The sequence below is a fragment of the Brassica rapa genome, chromosome A03, assembly GCF_000309985.2.
Source record: "Brassica rapa cultivar Chiifu-401-42 chromosome A03, CAAS_Brap_v3.01, whole genome shotgun sequence".
In the NCBI taxonomy this organism is placed as follows: Eukaryota; Viridiplantae; Streptophyta; class Magnoliopsida; order Brassicales; family Brassicaceae; genus Brassica; species Brassica rapa.
The window spans coordinates 24,675,522-24,702,779 of NC_024797.2; the positions used below are offsets into that span (position 1 = coordinate 24,675,522).

At 34.2% G+C, this 27,258-nt stretch overlaps 5 protein-coding genes across 9 annotated transcripts; 2 read left to right on the plus strand and 3 right to left on the minus strand.

Annotated features, from left to right (window-relative positions):
- Positions 1 to 1,511: 1,511 nt before the first annotated feature.
- Positions 1,512 to 6,508, plus strand: LOC103861026 (floral homeotic protein AGAMOUS). Of its 4 annotated transcripts, XM_018657217.2 has the most exons (9): positions 1,512 to 1,642; positions 2,182 to 2,424; positions 5,161 to 5,242; positions 5,324 to 5,385; positions 5,476 to 5,575; positions 5,684 to 5,725; positions 5,802 to 5,852; positions 5,975 to 6,165; positions 6,256 to 6,508. In XM_018657217.2, exons 2-9 carry the CDS (start codon positions 2,183 to 2,185, stop codon positions 6,257 to 6,259), a joined length of 774 nt encoding a protein of 257 aa, XP_018512733.1. In that variant the 5' UTR covers positions 1,512 to 1,642; position 2,182; the 3' UTR covers positions 6,260 to 6,508. The 4 variants fall into 4 exon arrangements, with proteins under 4 accessions (XP_018512733.1, XP_009136977.1, XP_009136975.1 ...); XM_009138727.3 differs by lacking the exon at positions 1,512 to 1,642 and having other exon boundaries at positions 1,725 to 2,424; XM_009138728.3 differs by lacking the exon at positions 1,512 to 1,642 and having other exon boundaries at positions 1,734 to 2,424; positions 5,811 to 5,852.
- A 554-nt stretch (positions 6,509 to 7,062) lies between these two features.
- Positions 7,063 to 8,929, minus strand: LOC103861027 (GDSL esterase/lipase At4g18970). Its single transcript, XM_009138733.3, has 5 exons — positions 8,516 to 8,929; positions 8,284 to 8,408; positions 7,958 to 8,203; positions 7,600 to 7,855; positions 7,063 to 7,510 (listed from the first exon to the last, which is right to left on the minus strand). The coding sequence occupies exons 1-5, from the start codon at positions 8,748 to 8,750 to the stop codon at positions 7,287 to 7,289; spliced, it is 1,086 nt and encodes a 361-aa protein (XP_009136981.1). The 5' UTR covers positions 8,751 to 8,929; the 3' UTR covers positions 7,063 to 7,286.
- A 6,255-nt stretch (positions 8,930 to 15,184) lies between these two features.
- LOC103861174 lies at positions 15,185 to 22,134 on the minus strand. The gene is made up of 10 exons (XM_018657549.2): positions 21,859 to 22,134; positions 21,324 to 21,565; positions 20,855 to 21,128; positions 20,560 to 20,674; positions 20,346 to 20,470; positions 20,029 to 20,110; positions 19,845 to 19,956; positions 19,612 to 19,769; positions 19,424 to 19,544; positions 15,185 to 19,328 (listed from the first exon to the last, which is right to left on the minus strand). Exons 1-10 carry the CDS (start codon positions 22,070 to 22,072, stop codon positions 18,990 to 18,992), a joined length of 1,782 nt encoding a protein of 593 aa, XP_018513065.1. The 5' UTR covers positions 22,073 to 22,134; the 3' UTR covers positions 15,185 to 18,989.
- A 1,085-nt stretch (positions 22,135 to 23,219) lies between these two features.
- Positions 23,220 to 23,848, plus strand: LOC103861028. Its single transcript, XM_009138734.3, has one exon. It carries the CDS (start codon positions 23,276 to 23,278, stop codon positions 23,603 to 23,605), a length of 330 nt encoding a protein of 109 aa, XP_009136982.1. The 5' UTR covers positions 23,220 to 23,275; the 3' UTR covers positions 23,606 to 23,848.
- Positions 23,849 to 24,746: 898 nt separating this feature from the next.
- Positions 24,747 to 27,162, minus strand: LOC103861029 (probable xyloglucan endotransglucosylase/hydrolase protein 29). Of its 2 annotated transcripts, XM_009138735.2 has the most exons (4): positions 26,778 to 27,162; positions 26,155 to 26,255; positions 25,873 to 26,081; positions 24,747 to 25,389 (listed from the first exon to the last, which is right to left on the minus strand). In XM_009138735.2, exons 1-4 carry the CDS (start codon positions 26,968 to 26,970, stop codon positions 24,849 to 24,851), a joined length of 1,044 nt encoding a protein of 347 aa, XP_009136983.1. In that variant the 5' UTR covers positions 26,971 to 27,162; the 3' UTR covers positions 24,747 to 24,848. The 2 variants fall into 2 exon arrangements, with proteins under 2 accessions (XP_009136983.1, XP_018513015.1); XM_018657499.2 differs by lacking the exon at positions 26,155 to 26,255 and having other exon boundaries at positions 26,778 to 26,867.
- Positions 27,163 to 27,258: the final 96 nt, after the last annotated feature.

Sequence of the window (27,258 nt, forward strand, 5' to 3'; positions counted from 1 at the left end):
GAAATCTTTCAAAAGTATGTGAAAGACTAAAGTCAAAGTAAATATGGATTTAGAATAGTAGTTATATTTTACTAACCAAATATCGAAAAAACCGAACCGAACCGAAACCAACCCGATATCCGGATTGAACACCTGTAATCCAAATGAAGCCAAACTATTGTTTCATTCTCCAAAATATAATAAAAATAATAACTTAATCCCGCGCAAGGCGCGGGTCTTATCCTAGTTAATATTATTGTTAAAACCCAAACTCTTGAATCACCTAATATGAGTCTAAGGAGTCGCATATTCTATTTTCGTTAGGAAAATATCTTTTTTTCTAAGAAAATATCTTTTTTTTTCTAAGAAAAAATTAACTTAACATGATTTGAACTTCACCCTAGAGATATGTATGGATCCAGAATTTTCTAGTCATTCAGGAAAAAAACAATTGTTATTAGAATTATATAGATGTATATCCACACGTACAATTTTTTTGTATTACTATATACAACTTCCATAAGATCTTATACATAAAATTTCAAAAAAAAAAAGAAAAGGGAATAGATTTGATAAATTTTCCTTTTTGAAAAGATCAAAATTTAGTAAAAACAAAGAAGAAGATCAAAAACTTTTATAGGAAAAATAAAAAATGTACTGAGATTTACTTGCCCAAATTAAGATTTTAGTGCCTCAAAAACTTTCACATGAAAAGAAAGACAAGCAATGGTAAGTAGAGTCTGCATCTCATGAGTGGTTGTCCAACTTAGCCCTCTTTTCATTTAGACATTTGAAGACCACACAAGAACTTATCCACCAATAATAAAACTCTCTTTTCTTCTTCCTTTTTTTTTTTTTGAACAACAAACTTGATTAGATGATAAGATTAAGTCTAGTACATTGCATGAGAAGCAGTACGCAGAGCTGCTTTAGCTAGAAAGTCAGCTGCTGAATTCTGGTCTCTCTTCTTCTTCCATTTTCATCCTTTTCAACAGTTTTTCAATTCGGGATATCCTTGATAAGTATTATATTATATTTATGAAAATTCTAGGCGTATGGTCGGGTATTAATTATGGTAATTAACCCTCTACTTATTTTTTAAGTTTATTTCATAAGTTTCAAAAGCTGCTGTACTCATGATTTATATGAATATAACTTTTAGATCGGTATTTGTCAAAATATTTTTTTATTATATTATATCTAGTTTCTGTTTTAATTTAAAATGAGTAACATTTCAAATAACTAAACTCACAAAATAACAATTAAGTACACACCTCTAGTTAATTATGATGATCTTACACCGTAGAGTTTCATATTCTGATATATATGTTTTAGAAAGTGCATGTACATCACCATCTAATAAAGATGAACACATAATACTTATCTCTTAGATTTGATTTATGAAACAACACTTTGGTAAAAACAAGTAACTAACCTAAATTGACAAGTGCACAATATGGATAAAAACTTGGAAACTAAAATGGTGATAAAAATAAATAATTAAAAGAAAATAAATTATTCCTTTATAAATGTACCTATCTCTTCATCAGCACTACCTTACCTTCCATTTTTGAAACTTCTCCAAATCTCATACTGTACTTTCCAGAAAATTATTTTCCCAAGAAAAATAAAACGTTCCTCTTTGTTCATCTCCCCCCAACAGGTCAGTCTAATATTTTGGTGTTCCCCAATCCTTCCAAACATTATCTTCTTCATTATATTACTTTGTTTCACTTACTTTGGTCCTTATACCAAATCTATGTTCTTCTTTAGTCTCCTTTTTCCTTTTTTATAATTTGATTGTTCTACTATTTTTTAGAGAACAAGCTTCAAAATCCTATATATGATCTTCTTTGCTCTTAAAATTGTCTTTTCACAGTCTAGATTTACTTGTTTCAAAAGATTTGTCCTAATTTCTACTTGTTTTCTTTTCCTTTCTTCCCACACAACCAGATAATTTTTTAAAAGTCTCATGGTTAACGCTTGTTAATTAGGAGAATATGAATTACTTCCTTTCTTTTAGTTGTGTGTCGGCAAGAGATTAAATTAAATATTTCTAATATAAATTTGATCTCAACCATAATTCAAACGAATAGAAAATATGGCAGATCTGGAGCCTTTTTCAAGAACCTTTGTTCATGCTTTTCTTGGATTCTTGTTTTTGATTGATCAATTTTGCCCTAAATATTCATGGTTTTGTAGCATGTCAAACATGGCCTACCAAATGGAGCTAGGAGGAGATTCCTCTCCACAGAGGAAATCTGCAGGGAGAGGAAAGATCGAAATCAAACGGATCGAGAACACAACAAATCGCCAAGTCACTTTCTGCAAACGCAGAAATGGTTTGCTCAAGAAAGCTTACGAACTCTCTGTTCTTTGTGATGCTGAAGTCACACTCATCGTCTTCTCTAGCCGTGGCCGTCTCTATGAATACTCAAACAACAGGTTATACTTCTTCTGCTCTGTTCTTAGTTTCTAACTAATACTAGTAGATTAATAATTAATTTAGGGTTATGTCAAAACTCGAATCTTAAGTAGGGTTTTCGATCTTCTATGTTAGATTTGATTTGATTCTTACGGTTGGAACCCTCTTATGGGTGGAATAATATTTTACTTTGTCTTGAAGTTTGTGAGAATCTTTGTTGGTACATATAAATGTTTATCTTAATTAGCTTGGAAATGATCTAGACCTAGTTCGAATTCATGTTCTTTCTATAATATATATAGGGAATTTGTTATATAATACGAAGTGAAGAAAATGGTACAAAGTTATGGAGATCTGAGCGAGAGTTAGATAATAAATGAAAAAAAACAATTAGATTTTCTAATGTGGCGTTTTAGATTCAGTTTTGTGGAACTAAGATTCACATTGTTGGGGTTTCTTTCATCACTCATTTCTGTTATATGTAAAAAATTCTGATCACTTTCTATATTTTCTACTAAAAAGTACTTCAAGATTTAGATATATTTTTAGATCTGGTGTTGTAATAGGTAAAATCTTGATTTTTATTACTATAAAAGTAAGTTTTGGGAAACAAATTGGGAGAGTAAGGACTATGAGGTCATGTCTTCTGGTTTGTGATCATCCCATCCTCCATTGTTGTTAATTTTCTGTGTCCCTCTTTTCTTCTCTCCTTTCTCTTTCTTTCCTTTCTTATCTTTGCCTCTTTCTCTCTCATGAATTATCATATCATGTATTTGATGCAACCACATGTGAAGACAAATGAGTGTAAAATATGGTAAAATAGATGTTTGAATGTTCATATCTTGAGTGATAGAAATCATGGGAAATGCAATTAGGACAATATGGTCATAAGTTTTTTTTGTCCTATGGATGTTGAGTTTTATTTGTTTAGCTATCGAAAATTTTCAAATAATATCTGAGCTGGAATTACTTAGAAGTGGTCATAGCCAAAAGAATTAAAAAGTTGTTCTACTATTTTGAAATTCAATTGGAATTTCAAGATTCCAAACTCAAACTAGCAAGTACGTAATAGCTATTTCCACATGTAATTTCCCATATTCATTAGTATACGCGTGAGTTTATCACGTTAAAATAGTTGAAAAACATAAAACATTTAAAAATGAAATGGTTTACAGTCAGTTTACCACGTTATAAAAGTCTCTTTTTTTCCTAATCGCTTACAGTTGTCAGTTCATGTCCTAAAATATATTTTGCTCATGTCCAAAGAAAATAAAAGCTAACAAAAACTTCCAATCAACCTATCAAAAATTAATCTTCATTTACCTAACAATATCTTTTATTCAGTGGGGACTAAACGTAATCAGAGTTTTGTTTCTCTTTATAACTACTTTCAAGTTTTTTTAGAGATTGGTATTGAGCGCAATGCTAGGTTTGGTCTCTGTATGATTTGTTGTGTTTGTTACAGAATTTTTTATCACGTCATCACACGGATGTTATTTATTTTATTTATCATTTACATTTATTAGCAGTAAAAAGTTGTGTTAGTTCAGTTCTTGACTTCTGACAAAAATGTTTATGTCACGTTGAATTAATTTGGAAAGTACTTATAAATTCAAAATATCATAGTACTACATTTGACCCCTTAATATTCAGCTTCACATTTGGACAATACCCATTGTAATTATTCCTCCTAATGAAAGCAAAATAAAAATTGACTTCATATTAGGTGTATATATACACCAAGAAAATACACAAAGAGACAAATAAATAAGGATATACTTAATATGTTTCATATGTCTAAGAAGTAAAAGATTAATGATCACTGATTCAATAAATCTGGTATAGATACATTTATGCAATTTATGTTTGGTGTAGATACATTTATGCATTTTCTGTTTCTTGTTTTTAATATATGTTTTTGTATTGTCTAGACAGCTAAAGTTAGGGCTTTTCTCATTTTCTCTCTCTTTATGGGCAGAGAAGAAAGTGGGTTTTTTCGTACGGGTCCACTTAATTAAGTCTTTTCAGAAAATAAAATTAAATACAGTCTTTGTTTTGCCTTCTGTGATTCCAAAATGGACGCAGTGATTCCTCCATCGAAGGTTCAGACATCATAGTCTATGATATGTCATCGTACTTAGTATGTATATGATGTATTGTGTACATAAAACTCAAAAAAAAAAAAAAATTGTGTAGAATAATATAATGATATTCTAAATAAGGAAAGAATGGAACGTTGTGATGTTACTCGGACAAGTCATTTGGTTACATCCCAGTTAAATTAATCCGATGGTTAACAATTTAAAACTATCAAATGTCTACTGGATTTACCAATATGTAATGGTTTTTCGACACGTGTCACATGTCTGAAACCCTAGACATGTTCAAACCAATCTTGTCACTCTAATTTTTCCAGCGTGTCATTTGCAACCCAATCACTAGCTCGGTAACTTTAAGGTTTCAGAGGAACAATGGTTCTTTTTTTATTATAAAACGAGTCTTTTTACTAGTTACAACTTTACATTTTAATTATCTTCTTATATCTATTATTTTCTTCACACCATGTGTCACGTTATGTCTCATTGTTCTGACTCATAAGAACTAATGTTAGCTTTTGAGGTTTCGTATTAAAATCACTTAACTGAGCAAGTGGGCGATTTGACCCTTACAGTTATTTTTGTAAATGCTGATTTAAGCGTAAATTGTATTTTTAAACTTCTAATTAACGTATCAATTCCTTAACAAAACTGTTGCAGTGTAAAAGGGACAATCGAGAGGTACAAGAAGGCAATATCGGATAATACTAACACCGGAACCGTGGCAGAAATTAACGGACAGGTAACTTAAGACTACACATATGAATCAAATTTGCTTATTAATATGCCATTTATAATAAATTTTATACTTTTTCTGTTCAAGTATTACCAACAAGAATCGGCCAAATTGCGTCAACAAATTATCAGCATACAAAACTCGAACAGGTTAATATTACCTAAATAACTTGAAATTGATTAATTAAACTATTTTTTATTAACTGTCTGATTTATTAATACTTTTGAAAACTTAATTAGGCAATTGATGGGTGAGACAATAGGGTCAATGTCTCCCAAAGAGCTTAGGAATTTGGAAGGCAGGTTAGACAGAAGTATTAATCGAATCCGATCCAAGAAGGTAATTTTATTTAGTAAATATTCTCCGAAATCAAATTGTTTCCTACAAAATTATTTATATATTCATGTTTGCTAAATTTATAAATTATACTTTAAAATGTTTTTGCAGAATGAACTCTTATTCGCTGAAATTGACTACATGCAGAAGCGAGTAAGGCACATCTTATTATTTCCATTGTTAATCTTTATATATATGATAATTTGGCTCACTTCATTTGTAATGAAAGTCTATGCAGGAAGTTGATTTGCATAGTGAGAACCAGCGTCTTCGTGCTAAGGTAGATTCAGACTGTCTTGATTTGTTTTAACGTCCAAACGATTCGTTTCTACATATATAACACCAATTTTTTTTTAAATAATGAAATACTAAACAAATATCTATGATATATTTGGTATATAGATAGCTGAAAATGAGAGGAACAATCCAAGTATGAATCTTATGCCAGGAGGATACGAACAGACTATGCAGCCGCCTCAAACGCAATCTCAACCGTTTGATTCACGGAACTATTTCCAAGTCGCTGCATTGCAACCTAACAATCACCATTACTCATCCGCAGGTCGCCAAGACCAAACCGCTCTTCAGTTAGTGTAAGAAAACAAATATTGGTGTTGGATGATCAAAGCCACTCTTCAGCATTGATTTGATCAAAAATTAACTTCGTTTCATTTTTTTTGCAGGTAATATTGGGTGGAAGCCTTCAGGGACGAGGAGTGAATAAGAACCAGGGATTAGGTTAAGGAATGAGCAATATAAAGCTAATGCAGTGTTATTATAAATGTGTAATATCTATATTTATATTTCACGAGTGTTGTGTCAGTGATTTCTATACTTATTTAAATTGCTTATGGCGATGTGAAATTCTACCTTAAAGACATGTCATTAATGTGTATAACTGTATTTTTAGTTCAAATGTTTTACTTTACCAATTCATGCCCTTGTGTTTTACTTGTTGGCTCGATATCTACTCTTAGAACAAATAGTGCTCATTGTCAAGCTTATTTTCCATGCCTTCCTTTCTAGATTTGGAGGGAATGCAACATCTGGCCCCATTGCTAGGAATCTCAACCAGGAACTGTATTTAGTGATGGTCCATCTATACTAACTTTTCTGTATTAATTCTCTTGTTTCTTAGAAACTTTTTGAAAACATTTAGTGTCTTATTATTCAACTAGTATACCCTTTACACTTAAGTTTTCTACATTTAAAGCGTAACTGAACTAAAAGTTTTAATATTTAACCAAAAATATCATCAAATTGCCGTTTCACTCTGGTTTTCAATTCCATTTCAACTTATGTCTAGCTTGAATTTATGGGTCATATATTAGCTTTTAAACATCAGAACACTGGGCTAGGCCCGTTTTCCTCTCATGCGTTTCAATTTTCAAAACAAGAATATTCAAAAGGAAGTTATCATTTTCAACACGTAAATGTGTGTTATGACAGAACAACATCCAGTGAAAAGTTAAGTTGGTGCTTGGTTAAGATCGTCAAAACATCCCAAATTTTTAATCATACATAAAAAAAAAAGAACAGAAAATTCATGTCATTATAGAGAACAATGATACATTAGCTCCACAACACAAACAATTCTTCTGCAACAAAAAATAAAAACAAGTATCAAACACAAGCAAAAGATTATATATATATATATATATATATATATATATCTCTTTTTCTCTCTTTGTTTGTGTGGAGTAAGTTTCATGAACTAGAGCATAGCAAGCTGCTGGATATCATAAGGGTGAGCATCAGATGGAGATTCTCTCCTAAATGATCGACTACCGATCACGATATTCGCTGCTTCTCCCGGATGAAACGCGTCCCAGAACACAAACTCATCCCTGTTCAGACATGGAGCTTGACCTGGAAGACAAGTTATCTGTCCATTGTTCCTCCCTACTCCACAACATCCCGCGTTCGTCACCCTAAACCCTGAAACCATTAATGTAAACTAATCAAAAAAATGTTTCAGGCAACTACAAATCCCATCGTGTTATGGTTTAAGAAGGTGAGACTCTTACCATAGCGAGAAGGATTAGCTACCATGTCTTGGAAGATACCATAAGCATTGATGTAAGTGAACTTAGCGTCTCGTGTGTTTTGGTTGAAATAGTCCACCAGAGACACGAGCTTGCTGTTGAAGATCCTGTTTGCTGAGTTGATCCTTTCGTCACAAGTCGTCCCGTCTCTGCTGTTCTGCGCCAGCTCGTTAGGGCTACATCCTATTGCGCCGATACCAATTAACGCAAACTTCCTCGCTCCATTGTTATACAATATCTACTCCAAACCAAACAAAAAAACAGAGGAAACAGAGTATATATAAACATTAGACACAAAAACAGAGGAAACAGAGGATATAGCACGAGTAAATGAACGGACCCTGAGTTGCTCGGTGTATCGGTTGATTAGATCGTTGGCAAAGGAATCTGGAGAGTACTGGTTACCGGTGGAGTAGTATAGAGGCATAAAGTAGTTGTTGAGATAGTCGTTACTTCCCAAACCGATCGAGTAGATGCATTTACTTAGGTAATTAGCAGCTTCGTTCTCGTCTCCGAGAATGTTCACCACTTGCGACACAGTGTTCACGTGATTAGCTACTTGCCCTGCAAACGTTATTCTAGCTCCCTGAAACCAAACAAAAGTGGAAAGACAGTTATGCTTCCTAGTCAAGAAACTTAAACCCTAAAAGTGATTGAATGACTTACCAGCTGACGGCCGGTTTCTTCTCGGACTCCGGCAGCTGCAGAAGCGTAGTTCACTCCTCGTAGGATGTCTTCCCCGCTTGCTTGAGAATATGGTGTAATGTAGTCATCGAAACCAAGAAGCTCAGCTTTTCAACGAAAACACAACAAGTTAGTTGTTTTTTTTTGTTTTCAGTAACATGTTTTTTTGGACAAAATAAGAAATAACAGAAAAAGGGTGTTGTTATAAGATTACTGATGACATCGACGGTTGTTTTGCCGTTACAGAACCTGCCGGTTGGACCAAACTGGAAGTCGATGCCGTAAGGGAAGTAGTCAGCTCTTGCTAAGGACTGAAGCTGATTGTTGTTTCCACTATCAACCAAAGAATCACCAAATATGAAGTAACACGGTGCTATTGGTTCACCTATAGCCACGTTCAAGACCATAGCTACTACCATCATCATAATCATTACACAAACTCTAGCCATCTCTCTGGAAAAACCTTATCCGGTAAAAGAGAGAGAGAGTGCGTGAAGAAGAGGAGAGAGACTTGTCTGAGAACGTGAAGAATGTAAATGGGTGTATATAATAGAGGTCAGAAGAATATGGAGGGAATTACAAAAGAACAATAAAAAAAAAAAAAGTTTTGAGCTTTTGATAGTTGGAGAAGCATTTAATGTCACGCGGTGATAATGTTTTGTGTAGATATGTAAAGTAACTCTATAAATATGGATCTAGAAACAGAAAGAGTGTAGCAGAGTTATTAATACTCTGTTTCTTAAAGTACTCAGGGCCAACTTGTATGTAATGTGATAAGTCTGTTATTACACTTTGCCAGAAAAATTAAGAAACTTTATCTTAAGAGGGAACTACATGTTTCAATCATGATTGGATTGTTGATGGGTTATTAAAGTATTAGGAAGTTGATATTTGAAACCAAGATTGAGATGGTGACAATGACTTCTTTTTTTTGCTAACATTTGGTGCAATGGTGACAATGACTTACTCTTTTGTTTAGCTTGTTTTGCTATAGATGGCAAATTGTAATAAAATCATGAGATGTGAGTGAGGGCCACTTGCATAATCTTGATCATGTGTCCTGTGTCCTGGGATTGTGGCTATCTAACGGTTAAGACTTATCATGGTTGGCTTTGAGGGTGAGGTATGGATGTATGTATTAATGGAGGTAGATGGAAGAAACATTAAATGGGAAGAGGAAGAGACACTATGGCATGAAGATCATCATCATGATAAATAAAATATGGTAGTTGGAGTTCATAAATTCTTTGTCTTTGTTCATGCTTCTTGTTCAGTGATAAATAAACAAAGTAATCACTTTGGGACACAGATTCAAGTTTACTGTACTTAGTAGCCACCAAACGAATTAACAAAGACGAAATTAAAATAGGGTTGGTAAATAATGAAGATAGAATGGAGCATTTAAAGAATGATAAATGAAGTTGTTGTTATAATGTGACTTTGAAGTTTTGAAGTCAGAGGTACATAAATTTGAAGCATGATCTTGTGGGGTTTTGGAACAGGGTAAGTTAGTTAAGCAGCCACTCTGGATTCTTTACCAAAATAAAGAAACCATTCAAAAAAAAAGAAAAAAAAAGATAAGAACAGAAGAAATGATCATGTCTACACCAACCACATGCAACTATTTATGAACACTACAAAGCATGAGTGTCATTTAACACTGACAATTCATTTGTTTTATCAAGAAAAATGATAAGTTTATTAATGTAGATTCTTTCTAGCATCTTCTTGGTGAATTAACAGTTTAGATATCACAATCAGGATTTAAGAGCTTTGGGGTAATGTTTTTCACTAGACTACTCGACTCGTGACACAATCGATAGCAACACTTGCACTTGAGGCATAGGAAGCCATGTTGCTTACTTGAATCACACGGTGCGATTGGCTTGTCTTCAAAGCTCCATAAACCGCCTCTTTTTTCATTTGGGAGTCCATATAGCTGCTACTTCAGAGTTGTAAACATCATGGAATGCTTTATTAGCGTTCTATGATGTGCTTTCTTCCATTACTTTATGTATCTCCTTCCTACAATAAAAAAAAAACAAAACTTACTAGCTAAACAACCGAAAACCTGTACTTGTAGTTTGGTGGTGATTAACTTAAGGGCAAAAACCCAATACAGTGAAACCACCAAGATTCGAATCCTAGCCACTAGGAAATTAACATTTCGGCATCACCAGAGACAAATAACCGATATGTGACTAGTCTAGACCACTTCTGTAGGGTCATGATACCCATGTATAATTCAAAAAAAAAAAACCAAGACAAGAAAACGTAAACAGTTACTCAGGAGAGATATGGAACCATACTTTAGTCAAAACTACAAATATCACTTGTTTGATTCAAGAACTGATGAAGAAGATCAATTGAACTCACTGATAATTCCTGCAGGGGGAATCCCAGGAGATTCAATACAAGTTACATAGCGCCATTACTGTTCTGATTGAAGATTTTTTATAAAAGGAACGGTGCAAATTGATTCAGGGTTTATAGATTCGAATTCGAGTGATGATTGATAATTCAGAAGAAGCAATTTGGTAAGCCGAGGCAATTCTGTTAATTTAATTACTACACCGACTAATAACCGAAACAATTTTGGTTAAAATTTTAAGTCAACCTGATGATTTAGAATGTATATATTGGGCTTTTAAATTAAATATGGGCCTCATTTGAACCATTTTCAGCATTGCTTATTGCTTGCTAATTGTTTATGACTGAGCAAGTTGGAGTTCCTCGGTCACTCGGTGTCTGATTATCTAGGAGACTAGGACATATGATCTACTATTGTTTTAGTAAACCAAAGCAAGTTGGTTTAACCCCATTGTTAAATGATTAGACCGTGTATGTCTTCAAAAAAAAGACCTTTTATATACATAAAGGTGGGCATCACTCTTTGACTCTTTCTATTTCTTTTTTTGGTCAAAGTAGCATAAGTTTAAGAAAGACTTCTCTTTTACATATGATACATAACAAATGGAGTATATTTTAATCATCTATAAGTTTTACTTGAATTGATCATTTAAATTTTAGTTCTACAGTATTAGATTTCATTTTTTAGAGTATGTGATCCGTGATATTGATTCCGTTGATTAGGACGATTTGAGGTGTTTCATTTTAGTACATGATGACTATCGTCTATGACCATCTCCAATCAGGGGCGGATCCAAGATGAGTTTTAGTATGGGACAATTGCACAAAGCTATTTTCTGATAATTCAAAGCTTATTATAGATGTAGTTGATTAAATTTAGTATTTTCTCCGTTTTAAAATGATCTATATTTTAGAAAAAAATTATTTCTAAAAGATTCTTATTTTACTTTTTCAATGTATGTAATAATGGTAAATTTTAAATTTCAAAGACATTAATTGTATTTACTAAACTTAGATTAGTTAAAAATCATAGAAAACAACTAAACACGGAAAACAATGCATCTATTGTCAAAATATTACGTATTTTTTTTAATAAGTGTGAAAGCTATAGAATATACAATATTTTAAAACGGAAGGAGTGTTAGTTATTAATGAGAAAAAGGTAAAGTGTGGCACATGCCACACCTCCTCATGCCTTTTGGGTCCGCCCCTGTCTCTAATGATACTCTATAATTTATTAAGTATATCACTTTAAAATATAGTAACTTTATTATGGAACTTGATTTGTTATAATGATTTACTCTATAATAAAATTACTCTATATTAGAATAGAATATAGAGATATGTTGTTTTTTTTACTTTAAATTTGAAGTAAAAAAACATTATTTTGGAGATGGTCTTATAGAATAACTCTATTATAGAGTAAATCACTAGAGCAAATCAAACTTTATCATAAAGTTACTCTATTTTAGAGTGAAATATAGAAAAAATTATAGAATACTATTAGAGATATTCTAAGACAGAAAATCGAACAATGTTCATTGTATCTTTGTGAACTTGAAACTAGGCGGTTGATTATACCATTAAAAAATGTAGATCACTCTTTCAAAGAATGTTAGACCTAGGAATATAACTGACTCTGTACACAGTTGCTCTTATACCATTAAAAAATGTAGATCACTCTTTCAAAGAATGTTAGACCTAAGGCGCATGGATTTCCAATTTAGTTACTATGTACTCCCTCCATTTCAAAATAATACATATTTTAAGATTTTCACGCTTATTAAAAAAAAAAGTTTTAGTTATTAATGCATAATTTTTTGTAATTTTATATTTCTTATATTTCTAAACCAATAAGACTTCAAGAAATGCAATTATTGTTCTTGAAGTTTATAATTTTTGATTATTAGTTGACAAAAAATGCATTAGAAATATAAAAAACACATTTTCTTAAACAAAATTTATTTCCAGAATATGTAACTTTTTGAAAAAGAGGGTTTTCTAGACTTACATGTGTCTAGTTGAAGAATAGGTGTAAATAGATATTAACAGATTCTAGCAAGACCAAAAAAAAAGGGAACTCTTCTCTATTAAAAAAAGAACTCTAGGGAAAATTAACATCAACGTCCATGTGACTAAGAAGATTCCATACAAATTGGTATATATAGCTAACACTTTGTCTCTATCTCCACTTCTCCCCAATTAAGTTGTATTAATATCATGTTAAACCATTTGTAATTAATCAAGGCACACAATCTATGATTCATGCATGATATGACTATAAACATATGATATATGAAAAAGAGAAGAAAAATGCATCTAATGCACCGGATTGCATATATATACGCTTATTTGAAATTCATTAAGGGGTTACTAGCACTAATGCACTGAATCCCATAAAGCTCTAGCCAAGAAATAGCATTTTTTTTTTTGCTAAACAGAAATAGCAAAGATTTTAAATAACAAAATGTATAGATGGAAATGATAGCATGATAATATATAGTTGTGTAATGATAATTCATATATAGGAAACAATGGTAACATATAAAATGACATTACGTACATAGTGTTAAACAATTATATTTTTGAACAAACCATATATTCATTAACTTAAAAGGCTGCAAAGTTGATTTTGCAAGAGAGAATCAGCCTCAACATTACGAAGTCGCGGAACAAATTTAAAAGAGATAGAAACAAGGGATCTAGAGGGGATATGAATATCATGAAAAATGCCTTGGATGTCCATAAGCTTATCTTTCGAAGACAAAGCTGAGATAAGGGTTTTGGAGTCTGACCAGATAGTGATCGAACTAAACCCTGCCGACACTGCATCTGAGAGAGCAGTTTTGACCGTAAGAACTTATGCAACTAGGTCAGAGCCGACATGGCTGCGGTTTGGAGACATAGACCATGAAACACCAGAGATAGGATCGTTAATGACCCAACCAAACCCACCAAGTTGTGACGCCAAACTCCATGCTGCATCTACAAAACACTGTGGTTCCGCGGGCAAAGTATTGGGTTGGTTAGACTTACTGGTAGTTATCGGGAGAGAGAAGGGGGCCTTGCATTGTTGAGCATTCTGCCATGGGCGTGCTTCCTTGATAGCCAAGGTAGCCACTTCCTGTTCAGAGAGCAGAACATTTTCAAAACATAACTTATTCCTTGCAGTCCACAGGTACCAAAGGACCCAGGGAGACAGGGCAGCATCCGGTATGAGTTGTGTGGTCGAGTTGACATTGATAGACGATGGCATATGAAGAGCTGGGATGAGATTCCACACGCGGTTAGCAAAAGGATACTCGAGGAAGAAGTGGAGGTCTGTCTCATGTTGCCCACAATGTTTGCATCTGATATCGCCAGAGAGACCTCTCCCTGCCAGGTTCAATCCAACTGGAATGGCACCGTTTTGATTTTCCAGAGAAGGTGTTTCAGTTTTAACATTCAAGATGCATGCTTCCCAGTTGAATTCCAAGTTAGGCGATTCAGAATTGATTTCAGGAGCGCATATCCTGATTTAGTGGAATACTTTCTAGACTATGAGGCGAGCCAGACTATATCATCCTGCATATGAAAGGAGCTTGGAATAATCAGTCTAATTTGATCCTCATACTGAGGTAAACAATTAGTTCACCTTTTTATCAAAGAAAACAATGGTTTCACTTTCGAAATGTAAAGTAAGAATGTTGTTTATGTTTTTTTCTTAATACTAGCAAAGCAGTATGCACCAAGATCACAAAGCAGGATACGTAAAACTAGCAAACTAATTATTTGAGTTTGTATGTATTTGGAATGGTTTCAAATTATGAGTATCCAACATCTGAAATTATCGAAGGGACCACTAGGAGTAGGAACCACACTTGTCCAAAAATATCCTAAGTTTTGTCAAGTCATTGTCTTTATGATGAGATTATTTGCATCTATCAAATGCCCCAATTCGTCCAATGTCCAATTCACTCGACTCTATCTGTCTACCGTTCTGTTCACTTTGATTGTCTCTTTTCACTTTTAAGATTTGTAGTAGGATAAGCACAAAATTTGATTTCACCGAATTGTTCCAACATTAAATCATATAATAAATAATGGTGTGTGCAATAATGCATTTACGTACCGTGTTTGTTTTGTTGTGAACACGTAAAAACGTAAATACAAAACTACTATACATCTTAAAACGAATTGTTTTGTTTTGTTGTGAACACGTAAAGACACCACTAGTCATATAAATATCTATACTACAAAAATACAAAAAGGAGCATATAACAATAACTTGTGCCATCCTAATTTGAAGTATTGTTTTCTGAACAAAGAAAAATCTTTTTAATCATTGGACATTTCAAAACTATTACCTAACTAAAGCCTGATAATTTGTATACTTTTGAATTACCACTTAAATACATTTTTTTTGTTTACTTAAAGTTTGATATACTTCCCATTCAATATTTCAATATTTGGTTTGTTTTGTTTGCTTTGCACTAAATGCATTTATTTCGTTTGTTTTGTTTCACACCTATCAATCATTCTCTAATTTTAGTTTTGTAAGATTTAACAACTATATGATCAAAATCACAAAAGAAAATTTTGCCTCAACCATCGAAGGTTCCTAACTCTATGATGGTTTGATGGAATCAATCATTTTCAGTAACCCTTTTTGTTATATGTACCCCTCAAGGCATGTCTTGCTCACTAATAATCGTGTCTCAATTAATAAAATCTTGCTTTTGCGACAACTTCACGGATAAATTTTTTTTGTCAAGAAAATATAACTAAATAACTCAATAAATTTTAAATTTTCTTTGGAATCACTCAACCAAACCCAGAGAAATATCAAAGAAGTTCTGTTATATTTCAAGAAGTTCCTCAATATTTTACTTTTAATAACTTACTTGATATTTTTAATTTATTGAGTTATTTTGTTATATGATTGAAAGATTAACTTCATTACAACTTCATGCCGTACTAACTTAATACTCCCTCCGTTTTTTAATATAAGTCGTTTTACAGCTATGCACATAGATTAAGAAAATCATTAATTTTTTATATTTTCTAAATAAAAACATCATTAATTATTTACCTAATCACATTTCAACCAATAGAAAAATAGAAGATATATTATCATTGGTTAGACAGCATTAATTATTAATAAATTTTACATAGAAAACCGAAAACGACATATAATTTGGAACAAAAAAATTTCTCTAAAACGACTTATATTAAAAAACGGAGGGAGTAGTTTGTATAGCGCGTTAATAATAATCATACACACAGTTTGTTTCCTTTAGAATCAACATTAATATGCAGTTTTAACAATTTAGAAGATGACTTTTTAAGCCACATTTGATTTTTTCCCTTTTTCTTCTCCGAAAGCAACGAATTGTTGGCCGTTAACAAACGCCGCCAAGTAATCACCAATGACCCAGTTCTGGATAATTCGGACACGGCACCGTGTGGTTCAAGTTAGCGCACGAGTGGAAGGGAATATCATAGCGTTGAGCGAGTAACCGCGCAGCCACGAAACGCGCAGGACTTGCTTTCAGTAGCGTTACACCTACTCAGCTTCGCAATCATTGAAATTTCGTAGCAAGTGTAAATAGAATTTTTTTTTCCTGAAGATGTAAAATAAACTTAATTTAATAATCATCAGTAGATGAGTTAATTTTTTTTTGTAGATGAGTTAATTAATACATACATCAACAATATATTTATTTAAACAGCTAGATGCAATGTCAGATAAAGAAAATGTTAAGAACTTTGAAGTTTGAACTATAAATTACTAAAATATTATATTTGTATTTATATTTCGATCCACATAATTTATATGCTAAATATATTCGAATAGTTGAAATTATTTTATAATAATATATATACAGGGCCAGACCTTAATATTTTAGACCCTCAAAGATATCAAATGTATTGGCTCATTAATATTAGCTTTTGAAAAAAAATTCAAAAACGGATTTGAATTTGTGATCTTCATTATGCACACAAAGACAATTACCAATAGAGTCATAGGCATTTTTACTAACTATTTACCCCTTAAATTATTAAAACAATTTTAGCCCCAAACACATATTTTGAGTAGCTTCTAGTTTTTTTCTTCCCAAATTGAAATTCATTCATTCACAAAATACCAGTATTCATACAAAAGCCGGCGGCCAAACTAAATAACCTCAGAACCAAGAGCCCATAGAAAACGACAACTAGAATCCATATTGGGGCGACTCGAACCCACACAGGGATGACTTACCAAAAAACATAAAACTAGATTGACAGTAGAACCAGGAACATTTAACATATATGCGTAACACATCATAACACCTAGCAGTCTTTCGAAAAGAGAAAATGCCAATGATCAGGAGTTACCGTTGCTGCTTATAGCCCGCCACCCGGTACCTTCCACTTCTGCATCCAAACCACACTTATCGCTGCTGCCTCGCCCACCAAACGATAAGATCAAGACCCAGAGACTTCAAAACTCGACAAGGAGAACACGCTAATCGATCCACACGCCTTGGATACATAAACACTTTACGATCTCAGAAAGAAGCCCACCCAAACACCAAGACGATGAAGCCTTGCCAACCGAACGTCTCCATGAACACTCACGGGAGAAGAACCAAATGCCAAGCAACCAATGGACACATTACCCCTAAAAGAGAGACTGCTAAGTCACAACTATCAAAACGCTTACTACCTTTTCCATACCGATTAAGACTCACAAACACAAAGATACAAGAGTCCTTTCAACACTCTAATTATTGACCAGAGATGCAAAACACGGGCTTGATACACCCGCCACTACGACAAGACATGCTTGAGACACCCACTGTCCTGAAGACCGAAGCCATCGAGACTCATCTTGAGAAGAGTTGAAAAACGACTCCGAAGCCGAGATATTAAGGCTACCGAAGAACAAAGACAACGACTTCCTCACATCGCCACGGAGCCAGAGACCAGAACCGCGACAGGAGACTCACTTCAATGACCATCCACCGGCGGAACGGAAACAGATCTGAAAATTGTCCGCCAGATCCAACAACTCGAAAAACCGACTCCACCTCTTCCCTTGACACCACAACCACGTCTAGACACCGGAGACGACCACCATCCTTCCGATCTGTCACTGGATCTCCAGATCGAAGGCCCTAAACTCCGACGGCGCTCTAGGGTTTCGACAAAATGGCTATAGGACGAAGGGTTGAAGGAGGAGCAAATATAAAAGAGGAAAGGGTTAGAGGGGAGCCACCGGCGAAGGTGCAGAGGCCACCAACGCCAGCGTAGAGAGAAGGAAGGGTTTGTTCGCAGTCTCCGCTTTGTTTGCCGCTTTCATGTGTATTTCTCTGTCCTTGTTACAATGAGTAGCTTCTAGTTAGGCCGGCATATATATATATCACAAATTGGGAAACTAATAATAAAATTCTTTATTCGTTTCAAAATAATCCATGTGTTAGAGTTTTCAGACATTAATAAAATACTAGGGGGTTTTCCGGGCTACGCCCGGATTTTTTTCCTATAATATTAATTTTTAATATGATAGTAAGAAAATTGTATTTTTAATTTTAATATTTGAGATCAAAATAGATTTCACTGCAATATCTTTTTTCATTTTTCCTTATTTTTTAATTTCCTTTTTCTGTTCCTAACTTAATTGGGTTTGATTGATCTTTATAATGTATATAACTCAATTTCCTCAACAGCTTATACAAATATTGGATCTGGTCATCTGCTTGGGAGTTAGCCTTCTCATTTTCACCTTTATAAATACATAATAGTTTTGAATGATTTCCCAAGTTCTGATACATATACACACTCTTTTTTGTATCTTATTTGTCATAGAGTCAAAAACATTGAACTCATGTGATATACTATTAAACAAAAGTACAAAGTGAACTGAAGAAGCAAGTTTCCACTATGAATCCCTTAGATCGCAAGAATGACTTTTTATTTTTAAACTCTAATTTTCCGAGTCTCTACTTGTAATGTCGCTATTCTATAGTTCAGAAGCTAGATCGCAAGATGACTATATGGCTCAACCCTATAAGCTATGAGCAACACACTATACCATATCCTACCGCGGCTTAGACATCCTTTGGCTTGGAAAAGACAAAAGCCACAAATCTCATCTAAAACTCGTAAAGCATCAGCTCTAATGAAACTAAAATGATCAAACATTGAACTCAAAAAAAGAGATCATTGTACATAGTATAGCCAACACAGATCATAAGAAAGATAGTCAATGATGCAAAGATAAAGTCTGAAATTGGAAAAAAAAAAACAAAGCATAGAGTTTCAGTAACCATAAAACCACCACTTAACACACCTTAGCCACATTTGGCTCGCTTGGGATCTTCTGCCTCAACATTATCAGCAGTTCTTTTCACCCCCTGACCATCAGATTCTTCAAAACGTGTGGAAGGACCATCCTCAGCAACTCCCTTCTGCAAAGGTTCATGGGCATCTGGTAAAATCACATTTCCTACTAAATTGCCTTCAAGTTCTAGAACTTCTGGAGTGAGCACCTTTGTCACAGTCAAAGACTGGGTCTTGCCGGTCAAATTGTGATTTGATACCTTCACAATGAATTTGTGAGTCTGTCCTATGGAATCGATCAGAGCTTGAGGCACCGGGACCAAATGATCATCTCCTACATCCTCATTGGCCTAACATACACTTAAAACAATTATTACTATATATTTCTAAATATATGGGGGAGAAGACAGTTTCACATAACAAAGAATGGCAGGTTTGCAACTACCTCGAAATAACTCTCAACCAATTCAGAAGCTTTCTTTCCAGTCAACTCATGACCAGCATCACCAAGGAGAACAAAAGACGCATGATCATCATTATCGTAGACAGAGATCCTGGCTAAGTACCTGTGTCATGGGCAGATTATCAATGAATGTATTGAAGTATGAGTGTATGTAAATCTGAGCCACTTACTGTGCAACACCAACAATATCGCTTTTCCCACATTTTTTACACATAAGGGTGGTAGGCCCTTTGGTTGCCTTAGTATGGCACACACCACAGCCTATGTAATACCATGCTGAACCATGCGCAACATCACCAATGGTTGCTATGCACTCGAACCAAGCAACCTGCAAAATATTAAACAATTAAATGAGAAACTATGACTATCATATTGAATGTGTTATTCATTGGCACTGTACGACCTTGGCAGCTTCTTGCTTCATAAAGGAAAAGAGCTCGCCTATAGTCACTGTCTCAGTCTTAGTGACAACGTCTGCATCAACTCTGTTAGCAACAGCTAAGTTCGAGTTCAACCTGAGCAAACATCCAAACATCAAATACAATGATGGAATAACAACGAACAACATTTAATAAAGGAATGCTTACCAAGTGAGATAATCACGGGTTGCTTGGACATCACTGTCCAAAAATACACGTGATGATGTCATAGTGGAGAGAGTTAGGGCACCTATAACAGATCCAGTGTTATAATACAGAGTCAAAATTTGATGTAAAATGAGATGTATAATAATATATATATATCCATAATATTTGTTATCTCAGAACATAACGGTTCCCTCATAGCTAATAAGCGCCAATTTCTATCAAATGCAGTCATATTAGTTAAAACTAACATGACCAGATAGATTCATTAACCATCCTATGTACTTCTTAAAACAATAAGTAAAGTTGATAATACGAACCTCCAAATCGTTTCGGGTTTAAGGTGGTGACCAAAATAACACGTGCAGTTCCTCCAGATGCTTTAATTTTTCCACTAAAGTCAAAAGCAGCCTTATCCCATAGGTACAACTTCATCACCGGACCACTACAACATCGAAAACTCGTGTGATAAGAGAGACAAAAGGATGGATGAATTTACCAAAATGAAAAGTAAAAAGATACAAATTAGCTTACTCATGAGTTTGAACATGAAGCAGAACTCGGCGGGATGAAGCTATCTCAGCATCATCTATCACGATACTGTCACTAAGAACCTGCCCATTCACAAGTTTGATGTGGCCAACATAATCTGCAAAATAAAACAATCAAACTCAATGCTTTATATTTTATAACCCAGCAACGAAATCTAAAAATGTAAGTCGGGATCAAAACACAATCCTAGCCAACAATGCTGAATATATTTGATCGATTGAAAACATATCATCTAAGATCAGATTAAACATTATCCTATACAACAGTGAGGACCTACCATAAAGATCCCCTTTCAAGTCGCAAGCAGCATCGAACTCCTCATATCCACGGAACCGGAAACGGTCCTCAGGGATACAAACCAAACTGTCCTCTAGATCAGAGAGGACAGAAGTCGATGAGAAGGTGATGGTGACACTTGGGTCGGCTACCCGATACAAAGTCTTGTTCTTAGACCCGTAAAAACTGTTGAGCCTGTAAATGCCACCAGCTTCCATGTGTGGCAAATAAGTCTCTATCCTCCCAGCTGGAATGAAGCCCTGGATAACAGTTTCCTGTTAACAACATTAAACAAATTAAATCAGAAATGCTAGAGAGGAAATCTTAAAAAAAAAACATTAAAGATATATAACCCGTACTGCATTAAGCGAACAAAAGAATAAAACGATAATTTGGATTTAAAATGATTTATCAGTATCTCAGCTAAACAATTTTTAAACTAAACTGTAATAAAGAATACGGTTTATTACCTCTTGGTCGATGAGAAGCATCTCGAGACCAATAATCACCTTCGTCAGAACATTTCTAGCTTCCCAAAAATGGATCAACCGAAACCTCAACTCGCCTTGATTAGGTCCGAATTTCACATCTTTGAAAGCCATCACTTCCCCAACATCGGAGACAATGGCTTTTCCCTTGACGCCAGAGGAGACAGCAGCTTTGCCTCTGACGCCTGAAGAGACACCGGTCTTCGTGGTGTGAATGATCGTACCTGCAGATGAATATGAACGTTGCCATCATCAAAAAAGGAAACTCAACTCTGTACCACAATTACATATGCTTTTTAAATTTCTGAATAATCAAATATAATGATTATAAAAAAATTATATTGTTCATCTCATTATCTTAAATCACAAAGCTGCAGACTCTATAATTTTTTTTGGCAATCAAAAAAATTATATTGTTCATCTCATTATCTAAAATCACAAAGCTTCAGACTCTATAATTTTTTTTGGCAATCAAACGGACTATATAATTGGACAACGAAACGCTACGGGTTCTTACCATTGAGGTTCTTGCCGATGGGTTTAGTCAGACCGGAGGAGACCGACGTCTGGCCTTTGGCTGTCTTCGAGTGGGGATCGCCGATCGTGAGGCCGGAAGAGACATAGGGTGCACCGATGGGCTTGATCGGTCCGGGTAAGGAGTCAGCCTCAACGCCTTTTGGTTTCTCCGAGTTGGAATCACTTGCAAACGTGGATTTTCCGATGGAACTCATCGCAATGTACTAATGAGAATAGACAACGAAGCTTAATCGGAATAAAGCTCTGATCAAGAGTTTTATAAATTAAATCTGAATGAGAAAAGCCTAGAGAAGCCATAAATAAATGAGGGTGAAGGGAGATGTATCGATTGTTCGTTTGTCAGATCGTGAAACGGAAGAAGAAGTGGAAGAGCAAAGGAACAGAACAAAGAAAAGGAAGAGCAAAGGGGTGATGAATCGATCTGAAAATTAGGGTGCGTAGAAATGAGAAAGGGCGAGATCAAGAGGTGAGGTATCAGATGTCCGTCTCGCAAATCTGATGGGCTACATGGGCCAATAATGTAACACGACATATTAACAAAAGAAATCGGTAAGCCCAAGTTATACAACCACAATCTAACGTGGAAAAAAACTGTAATGTGATTGGACGATTATAATGTCCTACGTGGACAGGCTCTCTGATCAGCTTATTCCCCTTTTAATACTTGTTTGATATTATTATTTTTATATAAATTCATTATTATGGTGACAAAATGCATTATTTTTATTAACTACTTTTTACAAGTTTTAGTAAATAACAGTACAGTAAATACTATTAACTATTTCGAAGTGTCTAATTTACCTTTACTACCTAATAAAAAGCATATTGAAAATATAAAAAAATGTATATTTTATAACAATTTTTTAAAACATGGATTATTTTGAAACGAGTAAAGTATATATTTAAGTTATAACTTTAAAAATAGAAAACATTGAAAATTATATATTTTGCCCCGTTTCTAATAATTGTGGCATTGTTCAAATTCCCTAAACGTCATTTATGAGAAACTTTGAATCAAACGAGGCATGAATGCATGATGTTACTAATTAGTAATTACATACCCACACGGATTACGATTATTTTGTGGCAAATTGATGTGTAAGTGTATACAAAGTCTTGTGTAATTTACGATACTTGTCACATCCTTAATGATTAATTAATTATTACATCGAATCCCTTGACTTCACTCAAACACATTCACGATGACGCCATCTGATGCAACACAAGAAAATATTAATACACACACATATACAATATATATACGTGTAAAACATGAGATTCTGTTAGCGATTATATAAGTTCCATTTTCCCCCATAGTTGTGTCTTCTTGTCCTAACCACGCTCTTCAATAAAGTCATTTCCCTAACGTTCTTGGCAAAGATATTTTCGACCTTTCAATGTCAGAAGAACTTCAAGAATCAGAGGTTATATTTTCCGATGAATATTATACCAGGAACAAGAACAAGAGTAGCATCGACGAGAACAACAAAACAAAGACGACGGCGATGGAGAAAAAGTCATCTCCGGTGAGAATCCCGTCGAGAAGTATTTTCCGGCGTGCGGAGGAGGAGGAAGAGGAGGAGGGAGAGATCACTCCGCCACATATAATCATCGGAAAACGAAGAATGGAGGCGCAAATGGCGTTTTCCTTTTGTACACTCAAAGGGAGAGAGTTGAGTCGTCACCGTAACTCCGTTCTTAGGATGACCGGTTTTTTGGAAGTATAATTGAAAACATTTCCGGTTTAGTTTGCTCTAGTTTGGTTCGGTTTCATATCGTTTTTCTCAATTCTTCCTTTGGGGTGTATACAACAGCACAGAAAAGAAACAACGGAGAACGATTTTTTCCTTTACTTGCTGAATGAAAGTTTCAAGTAATAGGAATATATTTTCCCATGTTTTATCAGGTAACAGTAAGATGTTAATCTTTTAATATTATTTATATTAACTTATTGTTTGGTTTCTTGAGAAGAGGAAAAACCATAAGAATCAAATCTTATGTTTAAATGAGTTATATATGGGTTTGCTTGTGAAGTAATTGGTTTCTTGGCTTGTAAAATTTGTTTTTGGTCCACATCCGTGGGATTCTCCAATCTGCTTGCTAACATGAACCATAAAACTTTTTTTCGCTATTGTGAACTCACCAGAAAATCGACATCTGGGAAAGGACTGTTAAATTAAATACATGATTTGTTTAAATAAACCAAATTGATACCTTAAAAAATCAATCTTACTTTTGGTTGGGTATATGCAGATGATCCAAATATATATACTAATCAACATGGACTTTATTTTATGTTCATGGAACGTTACATGTCATCTATTGAACACACGAGTTAAAAAAAGAAGTAGTTGCTTAATTACAATTTATAAAGTTCAGATCAATTAGTCATTCGAGTATACGACTAGTCACGAATGACTAATATATCTGAACATATAAATTGTCAGCAACTACGACTAATCACTCGTATACTCGTAGTGTATGTTTAACTTCAACCTATTTATTCATTAGCTCCTTCCCTATCTTTAGCTTTTATTGGTCCATAAGGACTACCATTTTTTATTTAGAATTGGCTTCCATAAGGACTACTTTACTACTAGATTAAGGCTGGTATAAGCTTAAACCTATTTCTCAAAAGCTACGCTCTCAAGCTATATGACCGTTAGTCATATCCATGTAAAATTTATTTTGCATTTTAATAGAATACCATTAAACAATATAAATAGAATACCATTAAACAATATAAGGTAATAAAAAAATAAAATAGCAGATTAAGATTTTTATGGTATATAATAACGCAACAATGAAGCTTACGTTTTGGTAGATTTCGATTTTTTCATTAACTATAAAATTTTAACATGTGTGCTCTATATAAGAAATATTTTAAAATGTAAACGTGAAAACATGTTGAAATCTATAACAAAAACACTATATATATACATACTCGGGAATCAATTCAACTAATTAATGCTATAGTTCAGCCGATACCACCGGCGTGGACCGGTTCCGCCTCCGTCTTTTCCGTGCTCTATGCACTTTGGTATGACTACCACCAAACTTCAACCGTCCTGTATCCCTAAACCGGTCCTTCTCAGCTGTTAAAATCACGCATTCCGGCGGAGGTACCGCGTATCGTACGGTATCATAACAATACGAATAATACATGTAACGCTCTCTGAACCGTCGCATTGCAGCTGCTTGTTTAGGACTAATGGTTGAGTAATCGCTGGTCATGAGAAGTTGGTCCGAGGCAGAACAATTGATATTGTTGTAGTTATCTCTGGTGACGGTGGTTAGTGACTCGGAGACATTACAACCGTCAAGAGCAATGTCTTTGAACTCAGAGACAAAAGGTGAAAATGTGTAATCGACTCCGAATTTACCGCCGGAAGTAGCCCAGCTTGAGGCGTCCCAAATGGTTGCGTAGAGAGACATTGGCTTTTGCGGGTAGTCTCCTTTCATTTCTTCTTTTCTTTTGATTTCTCTAATTGGCACATCGTCTACCCAAAATCTGTAAATTATAAATTAAACAACATTGTTATATATTGAATTTTATCTTCCATATTTTTCCTAGGCTAATTAGAGCAAGTTTATCAATATGATTTTCAAATCTTGTGACCTAAACCGATTCAGTCTTAATCAAACTAAATGTGATCATATTCGTATATATACTATGCAAATCCAGAAATAAATCCAAAGTGAACAGGATCATTACTCTCATGCGTGTAAATGAGAATACATTTGAAATATGTGTTTGCCGTGTACATATTGCGGTTACATTTCATGCACACTATGAAAGCTATTCAAAACCACATGCACTATCTTTTTCTTGACTTGAAAAACTACTTTTCTAGATCACCTAACAATGAGTTTATTTTTTTTTAAATTAGCTCGAAACAATACTATTTTACTCTCCAAATCATTTACCTAACAATTTTTAAAACAATGATTATAAGTTGTTGAGAAACAAAAGAGTGAGAAAGAGGAAACTAACATTATTTTGGTAGGGTTCCAAAGGATGCTATAACGGTGAAACTCCTTGGAAGGATCAAACCAAAGACGGTAACGTTCTTCACGGCCACGGCTTGTGCTACCGTTTCCATACATATTTGTCTGAAACCGCCACGGCTTCCCTTCAACGTTCCCTAAAAACTCTATGTCTAATTCGTCGTGGTTCTTCACAAACACATCGCCGTTTGATGTCTGGATTGAATGTTACTTCACATCCAATCACTTTTACTAAATTTTAAGAAATCGAAAAAGATTAATGACTTACATAGAAGGCGACTACAAGACCGGCCGTGTTAGCTCCTGGCAACTTTATCAACGAACTGAAAAATCCATGTTGATACATGCTTGAAGATATGAATCCTGACCCTATGGAATTCATTTATATAATTAATTTCGTATTAAATCTATATAATTAAAAACCCAACGACTTTAAGTAGTGACATATTTTCAAGAAAATTTATTAACAAAGTTGACAAACGGTGAAATAAATAAATTGAGTATGTCACATCATTTGCTTTTACATGAACATGATGATTGAATCTAGATCAAGATTTTGCAAAAGTCCTTTTTTTTTTAACTTTAATTTTGCAAAAGTTCATGTTTGGTAAAAGATGGTATAATCGCATGATCATGTGAAAACCATTATAACCTGATTGAATGTATGATACAAGATGGTTTAATCGCATAAGTATGTTATCACCATCGAGTTACCATTCCATTCATATCCATTACTATAATGTCCATGCAACTCACAAAATTAAAAGTAGAGATTATCATCATTATCAAAAACCTAAAACTCGAGTCTCTTAACGTGAAACTAATTGTATTTCTTGAGAAATCTTTGTACTAATAATATCTAAATAATTACTTGAAAGACAAGAAAATTACCGGTGTATTTGTCGAGGAGTAATCGAACGCTGCGATCATCAGGAGATCGAATGAGATTAGATTCACCAAATAAATGAGAAAGACCTTCATCGAAGAATATGGGATTTATGTTCTCCAATCCCAAAACACATCTCCAAGAAACGATCGCCATCATCATCACCATCACCTTTAGTCGATATTTTAAATCACTCATAACTTCTTTTGTTCTCTTTGCAATTTTGAAACACAAAGAGAAGATTGATTTGTTTTTCTCTTTCTATGACTGGTCTAAGATGTTTGTTATTGGTTTTCTTCTCTTATGATGGCGTCAAAGTGGGAACAAAGACCATAGAATTGTCTAAGTTTTGCTCCTATATATATACTTTCTTTTTTGGTTCTCAACTAGTTCCTTTGCCAACAATAGATAAGTAAATGTCACTATTGTTATATAGTAACCTACTAAACCCATCTTGAACTTTTACATTAGACTTTTTTATATAGT